The 10,231-nt window shown below is 34.7% G+C and overlaps 1 protein-coding gene across 6 annotated transcripts in view; it reads left to right on the top strand.

Annotated features, from left to right (window-relative positions):
• adgrb2 (adhesion G protein-coupled receptor B2) overlaps positions 1-10,231 on the top strand; it is a 634,025-nt gene that overhangs the window by 585,115 nt on the left and 38,679 nt on the right. For 5 of the 6 annotated variants that reach the window (XM_056480419.1, XM_056480418.1, XM_056480420.1 and 2 more), the window contains 2 exons: positions 4,046-4,081; positions 9,152-9,265. The exons of the other annotated variant lie outside the window; for it this stretch is intronic. In XM_056480419.1, the coding sequence (XP_056336394.1) occupies positions 4,046-4,081; positions 9,152-9,265 (150 nt within the window). The remainder of the gene's footprint in view (positions 1-4,045; positions 4,082-9,151; positions 9,266-10,231) is intronic. 6 annotated transcript variants of the gene reach the window in all.

Genomic DNA, 10,231 nt, shown 5'->3' with positions numbered 1-10,231 from the left:
CGGTTTGTTCTGTAGACTATCGAAAAAATAGCTTAAAGGGGCTAATAATTTTGACCTTAAATTTGAAAAAAAAATTAATTAACTGCTTTTATTCTAGCCAAAATTATACAAATAAGACTTTCTCCAGAAAAAAAAGAATATTTTCAGACGTACTGTGAAAATTTCTTTGCTCTGTTACACATAATTTGGGAAATATTTAAAAAAGAAAAAAAATCTAAGGGGGGCTAATAATTCTGACTTAAAAAAAAAAAAAAAAAATATATATATATATATATATATATATATATATATATATATATATATATATATATATATATATATAAAATTATTCTACATTTTATAGTAGAGATCTTTGTACAATCTTCTTTTCTTTTTTTTTTTTGTTTTTTAGCTGGTGTCACTCTTGATATTTTACACTCACAGGGTTTAAGACCTTAATTAATGCCCATATATATACTGTATATATATATACTGTGTATATATACAATATATATTTCTCATCCATTCTCCATTTTCATTTCTCTCTGTTTCACATACTTCTCACAAGTGCCTATGCAGCAAAAATGCAATTCTGTATAATCATTCTGTATAATATCTTCAATGAAAAGGCTCCAGTGAGGCAGTTTGATTTTTTAAACTTCACTTTTCCTCTGAAGAACTCAGGCTCAGGTTTGGTGTCATAAAGTTAGGGTCACACGGGGAAAAGTTCCTTAGTATTGGTATTGACATCAACTCCAACGGGATTTGTAGTTCCTTGGCTTCCAGTCACCTAACTCACCCAGTGACACCTGAAGCAAGTTCACTTTGTAAACAGCTAACTTCTCACACTTTAAACAAGGTACACGCTGTGCCTCATACACATCCTCCCTTTGTGAGCACCATGTGCCCAGGTCATGACTGCTTTGTGCCTGTGAGTTTGAGCTTGTGACAAATTGCCATAGAGTGTCAGAAACTATTGGCTAACTGTGTGTTTTGAAGAACCTAAACTCTTTTTGTTATGCATATTTCTGTTATATTTCTGTTATATGACATTATAAGTCTCAATTATAACTGGAAATGAGAATATTCTAGAGGGTGCAGGTGTAGGAAACCTTGAAAAAGAGGCGACATTGTATTTTAAATAGAAAGTTTACCAAAAATGATTATTCTGTCATCATTTACACCATTGTTCCAAACCTGTTTGAGTTTATTTTCGCCATTGAACAAAAAAGAATATATTTTGAAGAATGTTGGAAACTGGGATCTATTGACTTCTATGGTATTTTTCCTACTATGGATGTCAGTGGCTACTACTTTCCATATTTTTGTAAAATATAATTTTTTTTGGTGTGTTGAACAGAAAAAATAAACTCAAAGGTTTGCTTACAACTTAGTAAATGGTGACTAAATGCACATTTTTTGTGAACTACACAATCTCTTTAATGGACAATAACTACAATACAAACTACAGCATAGGTTTAAAAATATTAAAGGCTTCACGTATTCTCAGACTTCAGACATTTAAACATTTTACATTTAAAATCTGTGGTTTCTGCATTTCTTCAGAACTTCTTGTTGCTACAAATGTGTGCAATTATTGTTTTAAGCCTTTATAACAAAAATATGAGTAGTTCTTAATGTGTTTGTGAATCTGTCATGTCACAGACTCACACAGGTTGGCTCACCCTGTATGTGCTGCTTAGGTGGCTCAATGACCTGCACTGTTAGGTCATTTGTTTTCTAGTACAAGGTAACCAAGTAATCTCCTTTTCTAAGTACAAATATCTAAATCAATTAAACAAATTTTAAACCATGTGTTGTATTGTTACAATGTAACTGTGAAAATAGAATTTTTTTCTGGCTTCAGACTAAACAATACCAGCCCAATTTGTCATGATTGATGTAAGGTGTTGCATTGATTTGTAAATGTCAATGGAAATTGAACCAAGAACCAATTATTTTACTGTATCATAGTGGATAGATGTTTATTTTTCTGTCATGTCTGTTCATTGTCCATTTAAACAAAACTTTTGCATTATGATGTTGGCAGTTTGTGAACTTTAATTTAAAATTTAATTTAAATTTAATTTAAAAAGAAGATATTTTATTTTAATTTTATTTTATTCAATTTTATTTAATTATCCTGTTTACACTGTAAAAGTGCACAAAGGCATGCACATCCCTCTAAATGGGTGCTCAAAAACTGCAAAAATATATTGCAAAAATATATTCAAAAAGGCGGCTCTTCATCAGCTTTGGGGTTGCCGCCTCTTTACATTGTAACAATTCAAAGCTGGTTGAAAATCATAAAGTTTTCCTCAAGTAAACAGTAATTAAATAACTATTCTAAGGTTTCGAAAAGACCAAAAGTGTTGCAAAAATGTATTGGTTCTTGTGTTACTATGCACTAAGTGCAACATTCAAATGTACAAAACATTTGTTTAGAACTGAGCTAGAATTTTTCAGTATTCACAGAAGATTAGAGATGTTTACATAATAATACATACTTAAAACGATGACATTTACTAAACTCGCTCCATTCCTGTGCTGTTTACCATATATGAAGGCACATACTTTTTTTGTAATATCATCATCACTGATGCTGTTTTATGGAAGGGAAAAAGAGACTTGTTAAACATTATTGCCATGCCTATCTAGCAATGCCTGCCCAGTTCATGACTGTTTTACATGATGGTGAAATACAGTATTGGCTAATTCTTACGATTCCATACAATCTTATTTCCAGCCTACTTAGTCATACGCTGTAAAAAAAAAAACTGCGTTCCACACAATCGATTTGATTTACTTTGGGACACATGAAGGAATTAAGTTAACTTATTATTTTTCATTTAAGTAGATTGAACATTGAAGATTTAAGGTGTTGCAAAAAACTCAATAGTTGTGCTGTTTCAGCTCATTTTAAATAGTTAAAGCAAACATAATTTGTTGAGTGTATATCAGCTCTTAATGGTAGTTATGTTCAGGAGCAGAACTTCATGCTTGGTCAAATAATAAATTTTTTTAAACAAATTAGCCGCTAATTTACCCAAGCTATTACATAAATACATTGTCCTGTGAGATTTGAAACTTTTGGACATTTTCCGTGACTCATATGAGGTTGCCATAGAAATAGATAAATATGATGTGACTTGTTCTGGTAATGTTTTGGGAGTACACATTAAAGCAGGGTGCGAAATACAGGGGGGGGGGGTGGTTGGGGGGATTGACCACCCTAATTAATGCTTGATCTTCCCTGAAGAACATCAAAACAACATGTAGTCCTTTAAATAGTGACAAATAGTTGGCTCTGATCTGTATCTTAAATAATAATATTAATCATTAAAATAATAGATAATATTAATATACATTTGACCACCCCTATACCCTGTAATGGTTCATACTGTTGTGAATGCAAAATCATGCCAATCATTCTATTTGAAAGAAAAAACATTCAAAAGTCAGAATCAGGCAGATCTAGATCACCAATAGACCCCATAAGTGTTTGTTTCTACATATAGCCTAAAAGTAAAGTCAAATTAGCTGCACTGTTTGTATAGTTTGACCTACAGTAACCTCTGAAATAGCAATTCAGAGGATACTATAGGTCAGAATACAATAAATATCCCTCAAAACACTGAAAACTTAAATATGTTTTAATAATATTTAGCTCTAAATGAAAGAAATACATACACATGACTGACTAAAACTTGTATTACACAAACTAACATTACCAAAAAATTTTACCCCCCGCCCCGATCGTCAAAGTATAATTTTCACCCTGATTAAAAGTATCATTCTTCACCGTCACCTTTTCTATTTATTATTTATTATTTAACACCCACATTTTATCGTAAGACACCTGCCCAACGCCTGTTGATTAAGTTGAGGTGTTCATGAAAACGCCCCCTGGAAAACCACAGTTCAGTCAGTTGAGGAGTATTGCATTCTCCCTCCACCTGCATGAGAGACAAATGCGTCATGGGCGCCAGAGCCAAAGTAAACTCAGGGTCTGAAAGATGTGCACTTGTGATTGATGGTGTCTTCTCTCCCCCTCCCCTTCCCCCAGAGGAAAAGAGTACGGTACTCTGAGCTGGACTTTGAGGTAAGACCCGTCCCCATCTGTCCTTAGACTGGTGTTTGTGCTTCCGTCCAACACTAGCTAGAGATTTTGGACTCGTACAAGAGTCAATGATAGTCGCCGCTCTTTTGCTTGTTCCCCCGTCATGCATTTAGTATTAGCAACAATCCTATCCATGGCAGAACTGCTCAGTGTTTCACATGCCTTGATTCCTTGGGCTTCTTATTGGCATTATTGCAGAATAAGGTGGCCATATATAGACATTTGCCAATTTATACGTATTTTCTTTTTTATTTTGTTTTCATTTCCTCAATTATTTAATTCAATTCAATTGGGTATACACACACACATATTGTGCTTGTTTTGGCAGTATATGAGGACCCTCCATTGGAATAACATTTTTCATACTGTAAGAAAATGGTTATTACTTTGCCTTACCCTAAACTATACCTGCCAACATTTGTTTCTGAAATTCCGGGAGACCGAGATGGTGGGGTGAGGTTGGAGCGATGTGTGTTTGTCTGGTTTCGGCTGGCCGCTGCGATTGGATACTGTACCAAAAAGTTGGCGACCCGGGGGAGTTACTGACTGTAGCAAAAAGCTGTAGACTGGGGGAGATGGGTCTGAAATATGGGAGGAAATGTAAAATGCGAGTGTTGGCAGGTAAGCCCTAAACCCAACCCTCAACATTGTAATACCTAGGTCAGACATGTCATTACACAGTTTGGTATTTCATAAACAACCTAACCCTCACAGTAAACCTATGGTACATTTACATTGTAAAAAGACCTCGTTAAGTTTGATTTTAACAGTTTTGAGTTGTGTGGACATATGGATTGTCCTCATAAATCACCTCAACATTATAATACATTGGTCAGACACATGTCATTACACAGTTTGGTCCCTTATAAACAACCCAACGGCAGGAAAACTTGGCACATTTAAATAGTAAAAAAAGACCCAGTTAAGTTTGATTTTAACAGTTTTGAGTTATGAAGACATATGAGGTTGTCCTCATAAACCACCTCAACATTGTAATACATAGGTCAGACACATGTCATTACACAGTTTGGTTCCTTATAAACACCCAGGAAACCTAAGGCACATTTGAAAACCCTGTTAAGTTTCATTTTAACAGTTTTGAATTATGGGGACATAGATCTTGTCCTCATAAACCACCTCAACATTGTAATACATAGGTCAGACACATGTCATTACACCGTTTGGTTCCTTATAAACACCCAGGAAACCTAAGGCACATTTGAAAACCCTGTTAAGTTTCATTTTAACAGTTTTGAATTATGGGGACATAGATCTTGTCCTCATAAACCACCTCAAGATTGTAATACATAGGACAGACCCCTGTCATTACACAGTTTGGTTCCTCATAAACAACCCAACCACAGGACAACCTATGGCACATTTGAATTGCAAACAAAGACGCTGTTAAGTTTTATTTAAACAGTTTTGTGTTATGAGGACACAGGGATTGTCCTCATAAACCACCTCAACATTGTAATGCGTTACACAGTTTGGTTGCTCATAAACAACCAAAACCAGTACACACACACATATGAAAAGTGGTTATTTGTAGTAAGCCTAATACAACTACTTCAGCCAGTGATGGAATAGTGTAGTCATTTCATGAAAATTTTGAATGCTTTTGAATCACATGGCATCACATCACCTAATTCTGTAAAGGTCACTGCTTTTATTTTTGGATTTCAAGGCTTTTAGATGCATTTGGTCACACCTGTTTTGTACAGTAAATAGCTTTATTGTATATTATTATAATTGTTATTATATATATATATATTTTTGCTAGATGTGTTGTTGTTTAATAAATATAGATATATAAGCAGTTTGTTGAGCTTGAGCAAGAAAAAAAAAACGAGAACTTTGCAAAGGTAGTTTAAGAAACAGTTTAAGGATATGTATATTTAGTGTTTCCATAAGAGTATACATGGCTTAAAACTTGACAGTGCCACCCAGTAGCTGGGTTATTTTAAACTTCTCAAAGGGATCATACAGAGTCGAACATGCAAAATGAGCTTAATTCCAATCAATCTCCATTAATCTTTTAATAAGTGTCAACATTTATTGATCAATGGCCTCCATATTTTTTTTAATTTTTTTTTTTTTTTTTTTTGAGAAATACAAGTGTCTTCAGAGATATGTTTGACACTAGTTAAAGACATTGTGTGTCAAATATTAAGACAAACGGTTCCATATTTACAGCTTTATTATTAATATTTTAGTTCATTTTTGTGTGTGCCACAACATGGTCAAATGCTGCAGTTTTTGTGTTACCCACAGATTGAGCTCAGACATGTAGAGGCTGATTAAGATCTTTCTACGCTGGTTTATTTTACTTTATCTGCATTTCTCAAAACCATTGCAAACTTCGTTGATCAGTGTTATCAGTGATTCTACAATCTTGGGTTTCAATGCTTTTGGGAAAGCAGTCCATTTCTAGATCACAAAAGTATGTTTTGTGAAAGATGTAAGACATTACACACCAAAATTGTATAAATTAGATGTACAAAGAGCTTTCCATGTCAAATATCTGGTCACCATATTTCAAAGTGACATTTTCGTTATGTCATCACAAAAGGGTGCTACCTAAAGACAAAACATGGCACCATTTAAAGCATGCTTCTGAAAACTGCAGGATGAAGGCTGCTGAAACACTGAAACAGCGTACAGCTCTAAGTGTGGAGTGAGTGGCATTATTGTGTGTGAAAGAGATAGATGGCATAATGAGACGAATAGAAAGTGCACGTGTGTGACTGAGGCAGCCTGGAGGGCACCTCCATGGAATGATCACCTGGCAGGATCCAGCAAATCTCCAGTCTCCAGTTGCCCAATCTATCACCCCCCTTCCCTCCGGAACACACTTGTGTGCTTTTAAACCAGCAGTTCTTCAATTATGCTTGAAAGCTTAAGTTAAGTGATGACTGGATATTTGCTCTCCAGTATGGAGGCTTCTTCTCAAACTGAGGTATGTCTTGTTACTAACACATTTAGATGCTTTTAGAGCTTCATAACATCTTTCATCATAGTCAGTGCTGCATGAGACGACCCCTTTCTTGTCCCTATAAATAAATGAGGCCTGTCAGTGGACTAAAATAGATTTATGTTGTTGTTGCAAAGGTGAATTTCTAAATTATTAGGTGAATTTCTAAATTATGCTTTTTTTTATTTGTTGTGTAAAATGATGTACATTTACGTTTAATGAACTAAATTATTTATTAAAAAAAAAAAAAATATATATATATATATATATATATATATATATATATATATATATATATATATATATATATATAAAACTGAATTGTTTAAAAATCTTACAAATTATCAGTTAGCGTTTGGGCTAAATTGTTTGTATTTTGCATGCATTTTTTTTTCCACTTACCTCAATAATTGCATCTGCGTTGTCTTTTACAGTATACAATTTTTTTTTTATTTAACCAATGACAAAATCACTCTAAACTGGTACTAATAACAACAAATAGGGTTAATAAAATGTAGAGCTGCAATACAATCATTATATATGCCACTATATATATATACATATATGAGCAATATCACACAAGTAGCAGTACAATATGGGTGTATATCGGCACTGGTGGGAGCCATGCGTTGGCTCAAAGCCGCAGGCCGAGTGCCTTAGTGTCCCATCAGTGACAATATACAGCCATATTGCACTGCTACGAGTGTGATATTGTGTTTATACAACAGTTCAACGGCATAATTGTGTATATAAAAAAGAAACTCAATCACGGAGAGTCTCAAAAATTCTTTTGTATGAGGAACTACTTTCTTTCGCTATTCCTTCACATCTGCAGCTGACGTCAGAACAGAAACTGTTGCTACTTCACAAACGTCACTTTAGAGCTAGCATTTGAATGATTCTCTTGCATAATGTCTAAAATGATGACAAAACAGGTGATTTTGCTCACACTTTAGGAGTTTAATGCTGAACGGCAGGAAGTGCCATCAGTCTACAGAGATTTCCCAGTATTTGTCTGTTGCAATCGAGATTTTACAATTATTAACGCAGAAAAGGCTAAGTAAATCAAACACTAACAGATTGCTATGGTATAAATACAGCACTGCAACATAGAAAAGATAGAGATCGACGTAGAATGTCAGTTACCTGTTCTGTAATGATTTATTCAGCTGTTGTTTGAAACTCATGCTGAAAAAATGCTGTTTTTCTCCCCTTTGAGATTTATTATGTGGTCTCTGTCGCCATCTTGTGGCAGAATGTCAATCGTCTTTGCTCTGCTCAGTATGGCCACCGACCCACTGAATCTCTGAAATTATGAATATTTAAAATAGACTCTATCCTTATGATTAAACCGCATAGCTGCAATCTAAACAAATACATTCTCATCTAAAAAAAGCTTCAAAATGACATTATGTTGTCCAACAGCAGCAATATTTGTCAAACTGTAGTGAGTTTATTGATCTGCTGTCACTCTTTGTGGGCAGAGTAATAGGGTTAAGAGACTGTTAGAGTGCTGTTATTGCAGAATATTACACGACTATCAGCCAATCAGATTCGAGAACCAGACAGAACTGTTGTGAATATATATAGTGAAATTACTGTTCTTTCATTTCTTACTGGAAGAGAAAAGATCAAATATAAAAATCTAATACTAAACTAACCTTCGATTGGCTGTGTTCCTAACTCAACCGAATCTATGTAGCTAGTTAAAATTATAAAAATAAATACGTTTAAATAATAATCTGATCAAATTAAATTGTGATGCAGCGTATTTACACTCTTATTTTATTTTTTGCAATAAACTTTATTCACGACAACATTTCTTGCCCCTTAGTATTAAAACAAGCCCCTTCTTTCATTTCCAACCCTGGATGGAAGTGTCTGTGACTCTTTAACCAAACAGTGTTTAATACCCATCCGAACGCCACTCTTCGAAAGAATGAGTGTTTGTACTGACCCCTATTTTGCAGTTTCCTTGACTGCAGTCAACCCAGCTCCACCCCGGCCTGCCCTTTCTTATTTTTCATTTCGTTTGTTTCTTTCTTTTTTTCTTTATTTGTTTTTCCCCTTCCTTACAGAAAGTGATGCACACTCGCAAAAGACACTCAGAGCTGTACCATGAACTCAACCACTCCACCAAGTTCCACACCATAGACAGGTATAACAGGGACCCTGCCATGTCCTCCTTCAAGGTAAGAGCAATCTAACCTGCGAATCCATTCCTGACACCTCGAAATTGTACATCACCCTGTGTTTACTAAAGTCAGGCATAAACGCATCGCTAAAGCAATAATAACTGGAGCCCTAAATCATTTACTTGTGTCTGAATTACTAACGAAATTTACATAATTCTATACTGAAGATTGAATAAAGAGGTTCTGAGGAAGTTTTAATTAGTTTTAACCTGCAGTGTAATTAACATATTAGACACATATTAGATATAGATATAAAACATATTAGATATTAAATATGATTCAAATGCATATGTTGTCTTTCTATATACATATAAACTCTGAAAATGAAATGTAAAAATCTGTCATTGTTTATTCACTCACATTTTGTTTCCTGGTATGTGGAACTTTTGTAACTGGACACAAAAGGGGTTTTTACACTGGAAATAGTTAACCCTGGGTCATCCTAAACCCTGGATAAACAGAATTTTGGGTTATCTGTCAATACGTTTCACACTGCTCAGACTAAACCTGTGGTTAATGAATAATCCTGGGCATTTATTTACATGTGTTTCTTACTGTACATTCGTAAACCCTGGGTTAATGTTCTTATTTGCATATTCGTGATGTCGCTGTTGCTAATTGGATAAATAGCAGCTGGATAAATGTTTTGACATTTCTTGCTACACAGGCTGCGTCCGAAATCGACTACTACTCAGTAGGTACTGCATTTGAATTTGGATTTACTACTCAATCGTTAGAAAAGTACATTCTATTCAGTTTGAATGTGAGCAGTATGAATTGAACTCAGACGTACTACATCCACTATTTTGTCATGATCATGATCAGTTCAGATTACCTTTGTCAGTTGTGTCACTTCACTCCCATTCATGAATTCTCTCGTAGTGCTTCATGGGGCAGCATAGCGCCTATCAGATGCGCACTTCAGAATCTCGCCGAATGTAGTAGGTCATCCGGGTACTGCTT

The sequence above is a fragment of the Danio aesculapii genome, chromosome 19, assembly GCF_903798145.1.
Source record: "Danio aesculapii chromosome 19, fDanAes4.1, whole genome shotgun sequence".
Lineage (NCBI taxonomy): Eukaryota > Metazoa > Chordata > Actinopteri > Cypriniformes > Danionidae > Danio > Danio aesculapii.
This window is presented reverse-complemented; position numbering and strand designations above follow the sequence as displayed.